The sequence below is a fragment of the Schistocerca americana genome, chromosome 1, assembly GCF_021461395.2.
Source record: "Schistocerca americana isolate TAMUIC-IGC-003095 chromosome 1, iqSchAmer2.1, whole genome shotgun sequence".
Lineage (NCBI taxonomy): Eukaryota > Metazoa > Arthropoda > Insecta > Orthoptera > Acrididae > Schistocerca > Schistocerca americana.
Window position 1 is genome coordinate 1,151,402,084 of NC_060119.1, and position 20,156 is coordinate 1,151,422,239.

Genomic DNA, 20,156 nt, shown 5'->3' on the forward strand with positions numbered 1-20,156 from the left:
GTAATCGAACGCCCTACCAACAAGAACTCTTTACCAAACATATGGATGGCATGGGAGGGCATTGCAGAGCATGCATTGTCATCTGTCGTGATCACATGCCCTATCAAGAACCATGCCCAGTCTGTTGTAATGCCCAGGGGATCATAATAAATAGCAGTGACTTCTGTGTAATTATTGTCTTTGAATAAAGGTGTCATTTCTGTTCATCTCATTGCGTATTTCTTTCAGTTACCTTTTATGCTCCAATGTAGCAGTTCTTTCTATGTACAGTCCAAGCTCAATCGAAAAACCTTACTGGCCATTAAAATTGCTACACCACGAAGAAATGCAGATGATAAACAGGTATTCATTGGACAAATATATTATAATAGCACTGTATTGTGATTACATTTTCACGCAGTTTGGGTGCATAGATCCTGAGAAATCAGTACCCAGAACAACAACCTCTGGTCGTAATAACAGCCTTGATACGCCTGGGCATTGAGTCAAACAGAGCTTGGATGGCGTGTACAGGCACAGCTGCCTATGCAGCTTCAACACGGTGCCACAATTCACCAAGAGTAGTGACTGGCGTATTGTGACGAGCCAGTTGCTCGGCCACCGTTGACCAGACGTTTTCAATTGGTGAAAGATCTGGAGAATGTGCTGGCCAGGGCAGCAGTCGAACATTTTCTGTATCCAGAAAGGGCAGCACAGGACCTGCAACATGCGGTCGTGCATTATCCTGCTGAAATGTAGGGTTTCGCATGGATCGAATGAAGGGTAGAGCCACGGGTCGTAACACATCTGAAATGTAACGTCCACTGCTCAAAGCGCCGTCAATGCGAACAAGAGGTGACCGAGATGAGCAACCAATGGCACTCCATACCATCTCGCCGGATGATACGCCAGTATGGCGATGACGAATACACGTTTCCAATGTGCGTTCACCGCGATGTCGCCAAACCCGGATGCGACCATCATGATGCTGTAAACAGAACCAGGATTCATCCGAAAAAATGACGTTTTGCCATTCGTGCGCTCAGGTTCGTTGTCGAGTACACCATCGCAGACGCTCCTGTCTGTGATGCAGCGTCAAGGGTAACCGCAGCCATGGTCTCCGAGCTGATAGTCCATGCTGCTGCAAACGTCGTCGAACAGTTCGTGCAGATGGTTGTTGTCTTGCAAACGTCCCCATCTGTTGACTCAGGAATCGAGACGTGGCTGCACGATCCGTTAGAGCCATGCGGATAAGATGCCTGTCATCTCGACTGCTAGTGATACTAGGCCGTTGCGATCCAGCACTGCACTCCGTATTACCCTCCTGAACCCACCGATTCCATATTCTGCTAACAGTCATTGGATCTCGACCAACGCGAGGATCAATGTCGCGATACGATAAACCGCAATGGCGATAGGCTACAATCCGACCTTTATCAAAGTCAGAAACGTGATGGTACGCATTTCTCCTCCTTACACGAGGCATCACAACAACGTTTCACCAGGCAACGCCGGTCAGCTGCTGTTTGTTTATTAGAAATGAGTTGGAAACTTTCCTCATGTCAGCACGTTGTAGGTGTCGCCACCGGCGCTAACCTTGTGTGAATGCTCCGAAAAGCTAATGATTTGCACATCACAGCATCTTCTTCTTGTCGGTTAAATTTCACGTCTGTAGCACGTCATCTTCGTGGTGTAGCAATTTTAATGGCCAGTAGTGTGTTACTTGGCAATGACATATGATGCAAAAGTTACTTTCGCCCTTCAATTTTGCACGCCAACAGCCTTCCCACAGTGGTAACACTACAATGGTTCCCGTCAGATGACAGAAGTTAAAAGTTGTCAGGCTTGCCTAGCATTTGGATGGGTCACTGTCCGGGTCTGCTGAGTGCTGTGGCAAGTGGGGTGCACTCAGCCCTTGGGAGGCAAACGTAGGAGCTAGTTGACATAGAAGTAGCGACACCAGTCACGAAAACTGACAACAGCTGGGAGGGCAGCGCGCTGACCACATGCCCCTCCATATCTGCATCCAGTGATGTCTTAGGTCTGAGGATGACACGGCGGCCGGTCGGTGCCATTGGGCTTTCTAGGCCTGTTCGGACGGTGTTTGTTTGTTTTAAGCTTTGCACACCAGTTTATGTGGCCGGCCACAGTGGTAGCCCTCAGGTGGCTGAGGAAGTGACAGTACGGGGTTTTGGCGTAGTAAAACAAAAATTTCAGTTACTTCAAAATAGGGCCTGATAGGACACGTGTCAGAGACAGGAGAGGTGGCGTACCTGGTGCGTGCCGTTGTACGGAGGCGGCGTGTCGTCACTGAGGGTGAACACGCCGCTGCTGACGCCGCCGCCGTCTGACTTCACCGCCGTGAGCGCCATTGGTGGCTCCGGGGAGGCGGCAGGGTCGCCACCTGTGGAAAACCATGTCTCAGGCACTCTGCAATAAATACGTGCATTGCTGGCAGATCGTCGACGCTGATTTCATCGTCGACGGTTAAATGTCAATGGTAACTCGTTTTTAACCTCGATGAATGTATAGAATGCCCTAAAGAGCTACATACATATACATTTAATGTCATATAATTCTTAATTAACAAAGAGTGCAAGATCTGTGAGACAGGCGAAATACCCTCAGACTTCCGGAAGAATGTAAGACGGCAGGTGCTAACAGATGTGAATACTACCAAACCATCAGTTTAATAAGCCGAGCTTGCAAAATAATGACGCGTATTATTTACAGAAAAATGGAAAAGCTAGTAGAGGCTGACCTTGGGGAAGATCAGTTCGAGGTCTGGAGAAACGTAGTAAACGTGAGGGAATACTGAGCCTACGACTTGTCTTAGAGGCCAACTTGAAGAAATATGTGAGTGTATGGTGTATATTCTATCGGACACGTACGAAAGGACAGACCCCATGTTGAATCTGCAGCTGTGATACATATTATGTAAATTGAGGTGGAGGGGGGAGAAAGGAAAGGAAAGGGACTATTGACGTCAGCTGCATTGGAACTTGATGCGGAATCGGCGGCGACGAGCGAAAATATGTGCCAGAGCGGGATTCGAACCATGGATCTCCTACTTAGTAGGCAGTTGCATTGACCACTGTGCCACCCGGACAAAGGGTTTATCACAGTTGCATGGACTGTCTTGGCATGCCTACCCACCGATCCCTTTCCTATCTTTTCTTACCCCGCCCCCCCCCCCCCACACCTTCAAATTACAAAATGTATTTACCACAGTTGTGGATTCCGCGTGTTGTTTTATCTTTCGGACAAGTCCGAAAGGCCGGCCGGTGTAGCCGAGCGGTTCTAGGCGCTTCAGTCTGGAACCGCGCGACCGCTACGGTTCCAAGTTCGAATCCTGCCTCGGGCATGGATGTGTGTGATGTCCTTAGGTTAGTTAGGTTTAACCAGTTCTAAGTTGCAGGAGACTGATGACCTCAGATGTTAAGTCCCATAGTGCTCAGAGCCATTTGAGCCAAGCCCGAAAGAACAGAGACCACGCTTTCATATAATTGAGTCGCCTCGATGGGCAATGAATCCATGACCTTCATTGCGGATGGACAATTACGTCCGACCTCCTCTGGAACTCTCAAGTAGCGAGCATGGAGGACATTGACGGGGACTGCGGGTAGGTGGCGCTAGGTGAGGGTGTGGGATGGCTGGGAGGCGTGCCGAGGTAGTCTGCGCAATTGCGATAAATACTGTGTCCTGGTGGCGCAGTGGATGCAACTATCTAGTAAGTAGGAGGTCCCAGGTTCGAATCCTGGTCCAGCACACATTTTCGCGCGTCGCCGCTGATTCTGCGTTAAAGTCCCGACATCAATAGTGCCTTCCCTTTTCTTTCCTTTCTGCCTCCTCCACCTTCAATTTACATATATGTTATGTTACGTTACGTTAGCCGGGGACCTAGAAACGACGGGCAGGCTCCGTCCCCGCCGCAGTCGCAGTGGTCCGCAACCCCACGACGAATACCTCAGTCCACTCCACCAATCCGCCGCCCCACGCCCCACACCGAACCCAGGGTGATTGTGCAATTCGGTGGACCACCCCCCCCCCCCCTCCCCAAAGGAACGTCTCACACCAGACGAGTGTAGCCCCTATGTTTGCATGGTAGAGTAATGGTGGTGTACGCATACATGAAGAACTTGTTTGCGCAGCAATCGCCGACATAGTGTAGCTGAGGCGGAATAAGGGGAACCAGCCCGCATTTGCCGAGGCAGATGGAAAACCGCCTAAAAACCATCCACAGACAGGCCGGCTCACCGGACCTCGACACAAATCCGCCGGGCGGATTCGTGCCAGGGACCGGCGCTCCTTCCCACCCGGAAAGCCGTGCGTTAGACCGCAAGGCCAACCGGGCGGGCAACTGTTTGTTCAATTTACATAACTTGAAGAGTGGCAAACACACATTTAAACTTTTTTTAAATTTTGAAAGTAGCAACGAAAAATCGGGGAGTGAACGATTATTTACATTTTGTACAGAGCGCAGACGGCAGTTGCACGAGTCGAACGACGCCCAAGGGAAGCCATAGTTGAGAATGGGGTGAGACAGGGGTATAGCCTATCCTCGAAGTTGTTCAGTCTGTACAGTGGGCAAGTTGTGAAGGAAATCAACGAGAATTTTGGAGAGGTAAATAAAGTTCATGTAGAAGAAATAAAAACTTCGAGACTTGGCGATGGCATTGCGGGTCAGAGAGGGATAGGGACTTGGATGTGGTATTGAACGGAATGGACAGTGCCTCCGAAAGAGATTGTAATGTATACAGAAATAAAAATAAAACAAGGATAATGTGTGATGTCAGTCATACAACCACACCGCCGCCTGAGAGATCGATCCGCCGGATGCGATCCTCTCGATAAACGGAACAGAAGAACGGCTGTGCTAGACAAAAGAGTACACAGCCAGTCGCAGTACTTATGCTCGCCGCGAGGCGCCGCTAGGCCACTTCATGTGTAGCAGGAGTGCAGTGCAGTTGTGCCAGTCTACAGTTCGTAGCCGCGCTCACTGGTTACACGCACCGATGTTAGTCAGTCATCGTCTGCAGCTCAGTTACTGCTGCCATCAAGTATTTGTAGCCCAGTTCCAAGTTAGTCTTCTAATTCACCGGATTCGGCATTCAAGATTACGAGAAATTAATTCGTCACTGAAAAATCTGTGACTTGCAAATTATGTCATTCTACAGACGCTTAGTACTATAGTCGCGTCTTCTATAACTGTCAACCAACAGATCATGGACTACAACAAAGTAATAAATATTTTCTTATTTTATACTCCTGCTAATTAATTGTGTTTTTCTGTTGTAGCTACCAAACAGTCGTGACATAGTGGAACCCACGTTTCCACCTCCTTGGCTACCTCATGTTGATGCACTCGGTTATGGTGCAAGATCGAGAGCCATCATAATGGAAGAAGTCGAATTAAATCAGGCGATGCTGAGGGCATTGAAGTAGGAAATGAAGCAGTAAAAACAGTAAATTAGATGATTTTTGCTATTTGAGCAGCAAAATAATTGATGATGAGTGAAGTAGGGAAGATAAAAAAAAAAAAAACAGACATGCAGTATGAAGAAAAGCATTTCTGAAAAAGATGGGTGTTTGAATATCCAGTATAAATTTATATGCTAGAAAATCTTTATTGAAAGCCTTTATGGAGTGTAGCCTTGTATGGAAGTGGAACGTGGACGATAATCAGTTTAGACAAGAAGAGAATAGAAGCTTTTGAAATGTGGTGCTACCCAAGAATGATGAAGATTATATGGGTAGATCGAATTACTGATGAGGAGGTACTGAAAAGAATTGGGGAGAAAAGAAATTTATGGCACAGCTTGACTATATGAAGGGATCGGTTCGTAGCACACATTATTAGCATCAAGGAATTTTCAGTACGATAACTGAGGGAGAGAGGGGAGACCAAGAGATGAATACAGTAAGCAGCTTCGAATGCATCTAGTTTGAGCCAGATGTTTGGAGACGAAGAGGTGTGCACAGGATAGGGTAGCGCGGAGAGCTACATTGAAACAGTCTTCGGCCTGAAGGCCACAACAACAACAACGGGTACCTGACAACAGCGCCGAGTCTGGGCTCAGCTGGCAGAGTGACAGTAAGGGAGTCTTTATATGTGGAGTAGCTGGAACGCACTCTTATCCATCAAACATCTGTGAAAGCAATGTCTTCGAATGAGACAGCGTCTGCATAGGGCCTGGTAAATACTTAGGCGGCCTAACGTACTACACTGTCCTCCACGAAGAACTGTGTGTGTGTGTGTGTGTGACAAATGTGAGTACAGTTCGTCCTGAAAAACGACCACACTCAATCACTTTGCAATTTTTATTTTGTGTGGTTAATTCGCAACTTTCTTTCGCGATAAGAAAATTAGCACGGATATCTGCAGTGTATTGTACCTACTTCACATCCTTTTAGCGCTCGATATTCCTTGTTACTTCCTTGCTCCGCCTGAGTCTGCGTCTTGTTTGTATAAAACTTCTAAGGCGGCGTATCACCATCGGTCCCCGTGTCTTTCCTTTAGGACCACGTTTCAGAGCGACGAGCGTGCATCGTCTGACATGGTCCCTGTGTATTGTTTTGAGTGTGACTTAAGCACGATACCGGCTCCTATCACAAGACAAAGACCGGCTACGCTTATCGCTCCTGTGAGGAGCCTGATTCACCGACCGTTACGGTCAGGTTTTCCTCGCGCACGCGACGGCTTGATTCCAGCGCTGAAAAACATTGTGCTGTCTGCTGTAAAATAAACACACGAAGTTGTTCTCCCGTAGCTCTGATCTGCGCTTCTTCGGTTTTGATGTCTCTACCAGATTACTGACCTTACGACTTATCTTAGAAGAAAGATTAAGGAAGGGCAAACCTACGTTTCTAGCATTTGTAGACTTAGAGAAAGCTTTTGACAATGTTGACTGGAATACTCTCTTTCAAATTCTAATGGTGGCAGGGGTAAAATACAGGGAGCGAAAGGCTATTTACAATTTGTACAGAAACCAGATGGCAGTTATAAGAGTCGAGGGACATGAAAGGGAAGCAGTGGTTGGGAAGGGAGTAAGACAGGGTTTTAGCCTCTCCCCGATGTTATTCAATCTGTATATTGAGCAAGCAGTAAAGGAAACAAAAGAAAAATTCGGAGTAGGTATTAAAATTCATGGAGAAGAAATAAAAACTTTGAGGTTCTCCGATGACATTGTAATTCTGTCAGAGACAGCAAAGGACTTGGAAGAGCAGTTGAATGGAATGGACAGTGTCTTGAAAGGAGGATATAAGATGAACATCAACAAAAGCAAAACAAGGATAATGGAATGTAGTCTAATTAAGTCGGGTGATGCTGAGGGAATTAGATTAGGAAATGAGGCACTTAAAGTAGTAAAGGAGTTTTGCTATTTGGGGAGCAAAATAACTGATGATGGTCGAAGTAGAGAGGATATAAAACGTAGGCTGGCAATGGCAAGGAAAGCGTTTCTGAAGAAGAGAAATTTGTTAACATCGAGTATTGATTTAAGTGTCAAAAAGTCATTTCTGAAAGTATTCGTATGGAGTGTAGCCATGTATGGAAGTGAAACATGGACGATAAATAGTTTGGACAAGAAGAGAATAGAATCTTTCGAAATGTGGTGCCACACAAGAATGCTGAAGATTAGATGGGTAGATCACATAACTAATGAGGAAGTATTGAATAGGATTGGGGAGAAGAGAAGTTTGTGGCACAACTTGACTAGAAGAAGGGATGGGTTGGTAATACATGTTCTGAGGCATCAAGGGATCTCCTGTTTAGTATTGCGGGGCAGCGTGGAGGGTAAAAATCGTAGAGGGAGACCAAGATTGGAATACACTAAGCAGATTCAGAAGGATGTAGGTTGCAGTAGGTACTGGGAGATGAAGAGGTTTGCACAGGATAGAGGAGCATGGAGAGCTACATCAAACCAGTCTCAGGACTGAAGACCACAACAACAACAACAACAACAACCAGATTTCATTCCCACAAGTCAAACGACTTGAAATGCTTGTAATAAACTAACCTGTAGTGAGAATGAGAATGCAATCAAACAGCGTTGCTGCTCCGATAGTACGCTCATGACCAGGAAAAAAAAACGGAACATCTTGAACGATTAGAGATAGGACGTTAATATTCACAAGACATATACATTACCATGTTCTGCAGAAATGATTAGCATTTGACCCATGTTCAAGGTCAATACCGATATCGAGGCGCAACACTACCTACGCGTAAAATGTGCCTGCCGCTCTCGTCGTCGCTGTATACCGAAGGTAACGAATCATTGTTAGTTGAGCAGACGTGCAGGATGCCTCGCAGACTTATGCGCGAACCGCACCGTCAAATCCGTGAGTTTGAAAGAGGGCGCATTATTGGTATGAGAGAATGTGATGCATCCACCCCAGTAATTGCTGCCCGTGTGGGACGAAGTGTTTTGGCAGTGCAACGGGTGCGTGCAGAATGGTTCACGGAAGGCCGTAGAGCACGACGAGATGGGTCAGGTCGCACCACCCAGACCACCCCTTGAGAAGATCGACACCTCACTCAAATGGCATTGTGGGACAGATCTGCTTCCTTCTCGGCTTTGGCACAACAGTGTAACACTTCGCACTATTAGGAATGACAGTCCGTCACCGTTTATTACGCCACGAGCTATGTACGCATCGTCCACTTCTCTGCCTAACATTAACGAACGTGCAGAAACGTGCTAGACAGCAATAGTGTATGGAACGACGTCACTGTGGACAAGAATGGCATCAGTCTGGTCCAGACTGTATACCTACTAGGTTCCTTTCGGAGTATGCTGATGCATTAGCTCCATACTTAACAATCATATACAACCGTTCGCTCGACGAATGAACCGTACCCAAAGACTGGAAAGTTGCACAGGTCACACCAATATTCAAGAAAGGTAATAGGAGTAATCCACTAAATTACAGGCCCATATCGTTAACCTCGATATGCAGCAGGATTTTGGAACATATATTGTGTTCAAACATTAAAAATTACCTCGAAGAAAACGGTCTATTGACACACAGTCAACAGGGGTGTAGAAAACATCGTTCGTGTGAAACACAACTAACTCTTTATTCACATGAAGTGTTGAGTGTTGTTGACAAGGGATTTCAGATCGATTCCGTGTTTCTGATTTCTGGAAGGCTTTTGACACTGTACCACACAAGCGGCTCGTAGTGAAACTGCGTGCTTATGGAATACCGTCTCAGTTATGTGACTGGATTTGTGATTTCCTGTCAGAGGGGTCACAGTGCGCAGTAATTGACTAAAAGTCATCAAGTAAAACAGAAGTGATTTCTGACGTTCCCCAGAGTAGTGTTATAGACCCTTTGCTGTTACTTATTTATGTACATGATTTGGGAGACAATCTGAACAGCCATCTTAGGTTGTTTGCTGATGACGCTGTCGTTTATCGACTGATAAAGTCATCAGAAGATCAAACAAATTGCAAAACTATTTAGAAAAGATATCTGAATGGTGCGAAAAGTGGCAGTTGACCCTAAATAACGAATAGTGTGAGGTCGTCCACATGAGTGCTAAAAGGAATTCGTTAAACTTCGGTTACACGATAAATCAGTGTATTCTAAAAGTCGTAAATTCAGCTAAATAACTAGGTATTACAATTGCGAACGACATAAATTCGAAGGAACACATAGAAAATGTTGTGGGGAAGGCTAACGAAAGACTGCGTTGTATTGGCAGGACATTTTGAAAATGTAACAAACCTACTAAGGAGACTGCCTACACTACGCTTGCCGTCCTCTTTTAGAATACTGCTGCGTGGTGTGCGATCCTTACCAGATAGGACCGACGGAGTACATCGAAAAAGTTCAAAGGAGGGGAGCACGTTTTCTATTATCGGGAAATATGGGAGAGAGTGTCACTGAAATGATACAGGATTGTGGCTGGACATCACTAAAAGAAAGGCGTTTTTCATTGCGACGGAATCTTCTCATGAAATTCCAATCACCAACTTTCTCCTCCGAATGCGAAAATATTTTGTTGACACGTATCTACATAGGGAGAAACGATCACCACGATAAAAAAAAAGCGAAATCAGAGCTCATACGGAAATATATAGGTGTTGGTTCTTTCCGCGCGCTATACGAGATTGGAATAATAGACAATAGTGAAGGTGGTTCGATGCACCCTCTGCCACGCACTTAAATGTGATTTGCAGAGTATCCATGTAAATGTAGACGTAGATGTATCGGATGAAACGAGGTTCTGTTTGTTTGGCAATGATGGCCGCATTTTGGTTCGCCCCACACAGGGGGCGTGACATCACAGTGACTGCATTCGCACACGACATGCAGCACCAACGCAAGGTTCAAAATGGTTCAAATGGTTCTGAGCACTATGCGACTTAACTTCTGAGGTCATCAGTCCCCTAGAACTTAGAACTAATTAAACCTAACTAATCTAAGGACATCACACACATCCATGCCCGAGGCAGGATTCGAACCTGCGACCGTAGCGGTCGTCCGGCTCCAGACTGTAGCGCCTAGAACCACACGGCCACTCCGGCCGGCACCAACGCAAGGCCTTATGGTACAGGACGCTACTAGGTACAAACACAAATCACAGTCGGTGCGTGCCCGGGGCACTGTGACCAGTGTCACCTATGTTAATGACATACTGCGCCCCGTAGCCATACCCTTTCTGCACAACACCCCAGACGCCATTTTTCAGTAAGACAATGCACGACCACACGCTGCTGCACGAACACGTGCCTTCTTGGTGTCACAGGATGTCAGCCTTTTATCCTGGCCTGCCAGATCACCAGACTTGTCACCAATCGAAGATGTGTGGGATATGGCGAGACGACGGGTGTAGCGCTGTGACCCAATGCCGACCACCACAGATGAACTTTGGAGCCAGATGAACGCAGCAGGGGTGACTATACCACAGGACGCTATTCGCGCCTTACACACGTCGATACTACCACGCTTGGAACAAGTTATCAAGGCCCATGGCGGAACCTGTGCTTGCTTGGCGAAACTGCATGCCGAACCGAGGTGACTTAAATGCTAACTGTTTTTGCAGAACATACTGATGTACATGTCCTGTGAATATGAACGTCCCATCTCCAATCATTCAAGGTGTTCTGTTTTTTTCTGAACGTTTCTTACAGCTCTGAACATTAGCAGAAAGTGTTACAGGAACCCTGTGGAATGACTGAGTGAGAGGTACGAATAACCTAAACCGCAATAAAACATTACTACTAAATAAATGTCGTGTGACTTGGGCCCCCCGTCGGGTAGACCGTTCGCCGGGTGCAAGTCTTTCGATCTGACGCCACTTCGGCGACTTTCGCGTCGATGGGGATGAAATGATGATGATTAGGACACCACAGCACTCAGTCCCTGAGCAGAGAAAATCTCCGACCCAGCCGGGAATCGAGCCCGGGCCCTTATGATTAACAATCAGTCGCGCTGACCACTCAGCTACTGGGGGTGGACAACATTAGTACTGCAAGGACCATATAGCATATTCGTCATCAATATTGTGTTCCAAGGTCATGTGTCAATGCATTTGACTTTTCTCGATTAAGAAGTTGGTCCCACCTCTTGTTTGACGTGGCCTTCAACAACTGCATACAAACAGCTCCAGGTCCTGTTGCTTTGGTATTTTTAATTGTTTAACAATCACCAGCACCGCCGCTCAGTTCTATATGGAGACTATACAGTAAGATCCATGAAACTATAAGTGAAAGAGAAACTGAGGAAGTAGAACAACAGAGTGGCTTCCGATGATGATATCTGCATCGTTAGACAGGTGACTGATAAGAGAATGGCACATAATTTGGAGACACACTTGGTTGTTAGAGATATGCAAATGGCCTACGACAGCGTACCGCTTTCTAAGATATGGGAAGCAATGAATAACCAGAACATTGGCAAACGTTATGTGCAAGCCGTTAGAAAGCAGCATTCAGATAATAATCGCGTAAATTTTGGGAAGTTATTGTCACTGAAATTTAAGGTTAGCAAAGGGCTGACGGAAGGATACTGCTTATTGCCTACTGGATTTAAAGCGTTTTTGAACGAAGCACTGAAAACTTGGAAAACAAAGTTAAAAAACATGGGAATTAGAATAGGTGATGATGTCCGGTTCTCCCTAAGTTTCGTCGACGATCAGGTCACTTTCGCTGAGGAAGAAGAGGATGTACATTGTACCTTATGAAAGCTTATAGATGCATGTGAGCAATGGAAGTATGAAAATAAAATTCACAAAGACCGAATATTTGGTCGTTACAGGTATAGAAATGGATCTGTTACGGATGATGGATATTTAGTAAAGTATAGGCCATCATCCAGATATTTAGTAACAATCATTTCGGACGAGGGTAGAAGTTACGAGGAAATAAAGCACAGAATAGAAAAGCGAAAGGTATCAATTAAACAGCTAAGCTACACTCCATTATTTGGAATAAAAATACGTCTATAAATTTGAAAAGGACGATATAAAAAACTGTAGTTGAGAGGATTGCTCTGTATGGCGATGAACTGTGGGAAGTCTCCATCATCGACGAGAAGAAATGGAGTTTTGGAGACGAAGTTGTGAAGTAACAAGAAGAGACAAAATAAAAAATGAAGTACTTCGAGAACAGATGGGAGTTACCAAGGATAGTGTACACGCACTTGAAAAGAATTGCCTCACATGGTACGGATATCTTATAAGAACGCCAGAAAATAGGTGATGGCCTTCTAAAATGTGGCACCGAAGAACTGCATGAGACAGAAAAAGAGGAAGATCCCGTCTACAATGGAATGATGGAGTGAGGAGTGTGATACAGGACAGGGCATGCAAGAAGAGGACAGGCAAGATAGAACGAGATGGAAACTCGGATGCCAGAGACGCTGCGTGGTGTACATTGCTTACAAACAAATAAAAAATGTATCAACAAATGTTTGTCTACCAGGCGGACGTTCACCAGCATGACAGCCTCTCTTGTATCTTTATTCGTTACGAAGGTACAAACGACAGTACAACATTTTAAAATAACTCCATATATATTTTATTCTGTAATCCACACCTTCTCACTTGTTCAAAAACGTTCACGTACTCACGTAATCTCGACACTGAACTTAATAAGAGACAGAAACAAGTATCTTTAATACCATTTTGTGGTACTGAAATCCATTGTGAGCACAAAAAGTGGTTGATGGTAACGTGGCGAATACTGTGCCATAGAAAGAAAAAGCGTTTGTGCCGCGCTTATAAATGCGGAAAATTGGTGTCACGAAGGGCGTTCAAAAAGTTTTGCGCAATAGTCTCTAATTTTTTTAATTTTTTGCAGGAGGAGAATGGATTTTTTTGTGAACATACTTGGACCATTTAGCTATAAGTTGGTATATAAAAGTATTTTCTTTTATTTACAGGGGAAGTAGATGTCAGGTGGCAACAACGGTCGGTGATGGAGTTCCTCTTCAAGACCGGCGATGACTCTGCCACATCGATTCACAGGAAGTTGTTCCCTGTTTATGGGGAGGACACAGTGCATCGCAGCAATATCCACCGGTGGTTGCAGAGGTTTAAAGAAGGTGATTTCTCTCTACTGGACAATCCACGATGCGGTAGACCATCAACGGCAGTGAGTGATGTGAATAAGGAGAGCATTGATCAAATCATCCAAAATGACACATGTGTGACGACACGACATCTTGCTAAAATGACTCGTTTGTCATTGGATAGTGTGGTATCGCTAGTAGAGTCACTAGGGTACAGAAAAATCTGTGCACGTTGGATGCCTAGATTATTGACAAAAGAAATGAAAACGACGAGGAAGAATGAGTGCGAGGGTCTCATGAAGACCTTTACTGAAGAGTGGAAACAGTGTTTTGATGGCGTCATTACCCAGGATGAAACATGGTTATTTTTGTCCGAACCTGAGAGCAGAACCCAGTCCATGGAGTGGCGTCACCCGGGATTCCTTCGGAAGAAGAAACCAAGATTTTCACGAACAGCAGGCCGAAAGGTGATGGCCTCCTTCTTCTGGGATCAGTGTGGTGTCATTTTCATTAACTTTTTGGAACCTGGCTCCACAATTAACCGGGTCCATTACTGTTTGTCATTGGACAAGCTGCGACGTGCCATCAAGACCCACAGACCACAGCTTCAGGGGCAGCTCATCAGACTACACCATGACAATGCCAAACCCCATACAGCCCTTATGACGCAGGAGAAAATCAGGAAACCCCTACAGTCTGGACTTGGCTCCATTTGATTTTTACCTCTTTGGTCGTCTGAAGGCTCACCTGCGCGGTAAAACATTTGGTAGTGATAAAGACCTTATTTTCTGCGGCAAGCGATGGTGTAAAAGTCAATCCCTAGAATTTTACCAAAGTGCATTTACATAATGGAAAGAACGTTGGGCCAGATGCGTCACAGCTGATGGAGGCTACATTGAGTAGGGTCAATGTATAGATAAATGTTCCAAGTATCTTCACAAAAAAATTTTCTCCTCTTGCAAAAAATAAAAAAAATTAGAGACGACTGTGCAAAACTTTTTGAACGCTCTTTGTAGAACAAGCAGAAAAGAAAGGCAACTCCAGCGTCAAAATTGCAGTCGACATTTCTAACGATGTCCCAATTGAATAAATTTGCATGGCGCCAATTTAAGATGGCAAAAAACCGAAACGTGTACTCGTGTGAATAAAACGATATAAAAAACTGTCTCTTCGCTTTATTTCTTAAAGTAATCCGTCGGGAGGGTGGGTTCTTGTCAGAATGTCACACTCTGCAGAGTTACTTTGCCTTAGTAGTGTTACCGAGCGAGGTGGCGCAGTAGTCAGCACATTGAACTCGCATTCGGGAGGACGACAGTTCAATCTCGCGTCCGGCCATCCCGATTTAGGTCTCTTGACCCAAAACATCTAACCCAACTCTTAGTAGTATTACGCCTACTTTCAACTACGATAAAATAAAGCTAATGATGAAGCAGTTTTTAACCATGAAATGCCTTTACGTACTACACAATATATCGTTCACACGCTGAGGTGACAAAAGGTGATGCGGGAATATTGAGCCATACTGCCTCTATAGCCGTCCATAATTCCGAAAGTGTTGCCGAAACAGGATTTTGTGCACGACCTGTCCTCTCGATTTTGTTCCATAAATGTTCGATGGAATTCATGTCAGGCAATCTGAGTGGTCAAAGCATTCGCTCTAATTGTGTCTGTGCTTCAAACCAATCGTGAACATTTATGGCCCAGTGTCGTAGCGCATTGTCATCCATAGAAATTCCATCGTTGTTTGGGAAATATGAAGTGAATGAACGAATGTAACTTGTCTCCAATTGGCAAAACATAACCATTTCCAGTTAATGATCGGTTCAGTTGGACCGGAGAGACATTCAATGTAAACACGGCGCAGACCATTATGGAACGACCATCAGCTTGCACAGTGCCATCTTGACAACTTGGGTCCATGGCTTTGTGGGGTCTGCACCACATTCGAACACTACCGTCAGCTCTTATCAACTAAAATCGGGATTCATTTGACCAGGCCAAGGTTTTCCAATTATCTAGGGTGCAACCGATATGGTCACAACTCAGGAGAAACGCTGCAGGCGACGTCATGCTGCTAGCAAAGGCACTCGCGTCGGTGTCTGCTGCTATTGACCATTATCGTCAAATTTCGCCGCACTGCCCTAACGGATAGGTTCGTCGTTCCTGCGGTTATCTGATGCAGTGTTGCTTGTCTGTTAACACTGACAACTCTACGCAAACGCCGCTGGCTCTGAAAGCCATAGGCCACTGTGTTTCCGTGGTGAGAGGTAATGACTGAAATTTAGTATTTTCGGCACACTCTCTAACATTCTGCGTGGTGTCTGTTTGTTCTAAGTCGTGTCTCCCTACCACTTTCGCGCAACGACGCTCTGAGCGTGTTTTTTAGGGAATAGGCTAGTTTGAACCTGGGACCTGTTGCTGGTAAGGAGACGCCAGACCACACATGACACGTAGAGTTCAGAAGAGTTCAGTGAGACTAGCGATGATATAACCAAATACTTAATGATTTCAGCGTCAGCTCCACTGCACTCCCTGTAAAAGAATCTTAATACTAACTAAATTTAGTGGAAGGGGTTCAAGGCTTTCCTATTTTTAGTTAGCTGGTAAAATAACGTCGAAAAAGCAGTTAAGTTAACCATTGGAAATTTTATTCTACTCACAAAACATTGTTTATAAATTGCACTATTGATAAAAGGAAATGTTTTAATACAGGATGATAAAAACCAACTGCGTTCAACAAAAATGTGAACGAATATTCCCTGAATGGGTTTCCAAGTTTCACAATGGATCGAAGGATGACCTATGCCATATCACATCTATAATCTAGGTTCAAGTTAAGTTTCATAAAAGAGAAAACTATCAAAATGGTCTACAGTGACCCTCAATTATCTTTAATTACTTATCTAACTTGTCGTAAATTACAGTGGCTGATGTGGCTTCTCAATAATTATATAACAGAAAAATCATCGCGTTTCAGATTTTAACTTACGTAGCAAATGTGAATACCATGAGCTTCAATTGACGATCGACACTAGTATTACGTAAAAAGGGGATGTAGCAGATGAGACTTCTGCAGTTCTGACTGAAGCCTTATGCGCTCAAAAATGCGGCATCGCATGCGTTCATTACCTTGTCGGTGTTCGTCAGGGGGCGGCGGCCGGCGCAGCTCCATCCAGTTCGCCGTCTATGAAGCAACTCCTTTCTAACTTCTCCTTACTACAATTTACCGAAGTTGGTTTAAAAAAAAACTATCTGCCTGTGTTTTCATCTGACCAATCAGGGTCTCAATGTTAACCTTAAGCTCTGCCTACAAAAATTCTGTCTATCCAATGAGAAACGTTATACTTTTCGTGGTGGGGCAATGTTTTTAAAGTTTGCAACGTAACAGAGACGCGAAAAAGTCTCACGCTAAAACTTGCAGCTGGTATGGCCCTTTTAGTGTTATCGTAAGATCTATACTGTTCTTCTGGAGGGCTCTATCTTTTAACATGGGTTGGGGGGTGGTCCTGTCGGTTACTTTTCGTGGTGGGGCAATGTTTTTAACGTTTGCAACGTAACAGAGACGCGAAAAAGTCTGACGCTAAAACTTGTGGCTGGTGTGGCCCTTTTAGTGTTATCGTAAATCTATACTGTTCTTCTGGAGGGCTCTAGCTTTTAACATGGGCTGGGGGGTGGTCCTGTCGGTTAGCTGGAGACGTGGGTCTCCGTCCCTTAGCGTGGGGGCTTCTAGCTTAACACGGTTCTGCTCTCGGCTTCTGTTCTCGTTTCTCACCTCGGAACTGCGTCTGTTTCATGGTGGGAAGGTATGACATGCATTTAGGCATTCTTGTGTTAGTCTGTGGTATTCCATTTGCTCACTCGTTACTCGTATTACTTTGGTTAATTTAATGTCACGATTTATTCGGAGCTATGTGACATACTACTGGATTTGCTTATCATGTCAGGGTTTTCATGGAAGGTGTTGGAATTGCCTGACACCTTACAACTCTTGTCACTGCAAGAGCTCGGAATATTGAATTCCTAACGATTTCCGATATTGAATGTTCCATGTGTCTAGCTGCAACTGCCATTCCGCGTTCGAAGTCTGTTAATTCGCGTCATGCAGCCATAATCACTTCGGAAACCTTTTAACATGAATCACCTGAGTACACCCATGACAGCTAGGACAATGCACTGCCCTGTTATACCTCGTGTATGCGACGCTACCGCCATTTGTATATGTGCAAGTCACTATCCCATGATTTTTATCACCTCCGTGTATTACGCCTGCCTTCAATCACGATAAAATAAAACTGATGATGGCACAGTTTTTAATGGTTCAAATGGTTCTGAGCAGTATGGGACCTAACTTCTGAGGTCATCGGTCCCCTAGAACTTAGAACTACTTAAACCTAACTGACCTAAGGACATCACACACATCCATGTCCGAGGCAGGATTCGAACCTGCGACCGTAGCGGTCGCTCGGATCCAGACTGTAGCGCCTAGAACCGCTCGGCCACTCCGGCCGGCGCAGTTTTTAATCATGGTTTGCCTTTACTGTACATAACACTACTGTACTACATGTATCCGTAGTGTAAATAAGGAAACAATATTGTATTGCTGTTTTGCTGACTTAACATTCTCAATAGATGAGTAGCATTTATTTCTTTTCGTTGGTGCACCAGGTTAGAGGTATGAAACCGAAATTTGGTGGCAATAATTACACGTCTGTTGTTTGCAGGTGTTTTATTCAAAATAATCTCCATTGCTATTTATACATTTCACCTACATTTCCGGCAGGCTATGAATACCACGCCAAAAAAAAGCAGTTCTTCTTTTGAAGCGAACCAATCAGCGAGCCATTTTCGTACGTTTTCATACGAATTGAGGCATTATTCAGCGAGAGCGTGTCCCTGTGATGCAAACAAATGATAATGGGACGGATTCAAGTCTGGAGAATAAGCCTCATGCCCTAGTATTTCCCAACTAAACGCCTCGATCGTTTCCCTGACCAGTTTTGCTTTGTGTGATAGGGCGTTGTCATGGAGCAATATGACTCTGTGTTGCCTTTTTCCATATTTCGGTCTTTTTCACCTAATGCTCGACTTAAATCGATCATTTGCTGTTGGTAGCAATCAATGTTAACGGTTTCACCAGGTTTTAGCAGCTAATAACTTATGACACCCTTGTGAACCCACCAATCACAGAGCATTGTCTTCTTTCCAAAGCGATTTGGTCTTGCAGTGGATATCTATGGTTTGCCTTGATTCACCCATGGTATATGACGCTTATGATTCTCAAAATATATCCATTTATCATCACCTGCCACTATTCGATGGAGAAACGACTTTCTTTTGTATCTGGCGAGCAGCATTTCACAAGTGGTCTTTCGATTTGCTAGCTATCTTTCATTCAGTTCATGCGAAACCCATTTTCCCACTTTCTGCAAATTTCCCGTAGCTTTCAACCGAAGAGAAACAGCTTTCTGCGTCACATTCAATTGTTCCGCGAGTTCCTGTTGAATTTCAGTATTGTCTTCATCTAATGAAGCCTGCAATTCGTTGTCTTCGAACTTTTTCGGTGGTTTCCCGCGCTCGTCGTTTCTCATGTCAAAATCATCACTTTTGAATTTTTTGAGCCACTTCCAAGACCATGATCGCCGAAAGCTTCGACACGCATTCGATGCGATTCTGTAGCAGTTTTATTCAAATGTTAACAGAAAAACAATGCTGTCCGCAAATCTTAGTTCGTAAGCACAAAACTCGACGTGTTTACGCGTTTGAAACTGATACCGACGCATGGAACTTGGGTTACAGTGTGTTGACATTCGTCGTCAGCCGTTACAGGAAGCAGATGGCGCTGCAGACGCGATCTCACGGCCCCCTACACTGACGGCTAGCACCATCTATACTTTATAGGCAAATTCCGGTTTGATACTTCTACACTGGTATAATTGTACTCATTCAAACCTTCAACAGAAGATGGCTGACTGTAAGATCGGCGTTCATTTTCCGTGTGTTTACATCTGTTTACAGTCAGCTCTACCAAGTGGACGAATTAATGTTACACCAGCTATCTGTACTTTTTGCTAGTTCCGGGGGTCATAGACAATCTTGTGTCACGTTATTACGTGAATGGTTTTCTGTGAAACAGTTTTGAACAGAGAGGAAGTGGATTACTGAATAAGCAATATAGGAGACTATTTAAAAATATGTACTGCTGATAACGTCTCCGAAGCGAACAAAGATGCAAGGACGACAATCATACTGGTTAATTTTCTTCCTGGTAGCTATAAAACATTTGCTCGGTACATTTTTTATTTTGCTTCTGGACAGACCGTTATTTGGTGTGTTCAAAATCAATGAGACACCTTGTATGGTACAATCCACCATTTACACACTTAGTTGCTCCATTTTTAGCTCGTTTTTATTAGGTCGCTGTCTTCTTTGTTTGTCTATTCGGTACAAATTTTGCAGCTGATTTTAAACTTACTTCCCGGTGAGCCAGGGACTTGAAATTTCAGACCTGTCTGAGAACTGGATGACAATGCAGCAGAGTGTGATAATAACCATATTCCTGCAGTGGGAAGGGGGTGGAGGTGAAAACGGGGTGACGAGCAAGCTGAAAGCAGAGCGCCGCCTGTCCAATTGGAGTTCGTGCACCATAGGTGTGC

The 20,156-nt window shown here is 44.7% G+C and overlaps 1 protein-coding gene across 1 annotated transcript in view; it reads right to left on the reverse strand.

Moving 5' to 3' along the window:
• The window catches only part of LOC124597453 (facilitated trehalose transporter Tret1-2 homolog), a 252,053-nt gene that overhangs the window by 49,277 nt on the left and 182,620 nt on the right, over positions 1–20,156 (reverse strand). The window contains exon 5 of the mRNA XM_047135939.1: positions 2,253–2,383. Within this exon, the coding sequence (XP_046991895.1) occupies positions 2,253–2,383 (131 nt within the window). The remainder of the gene's footprint in view (positions 1–2,252; positions 2,384–20,156) is intronic.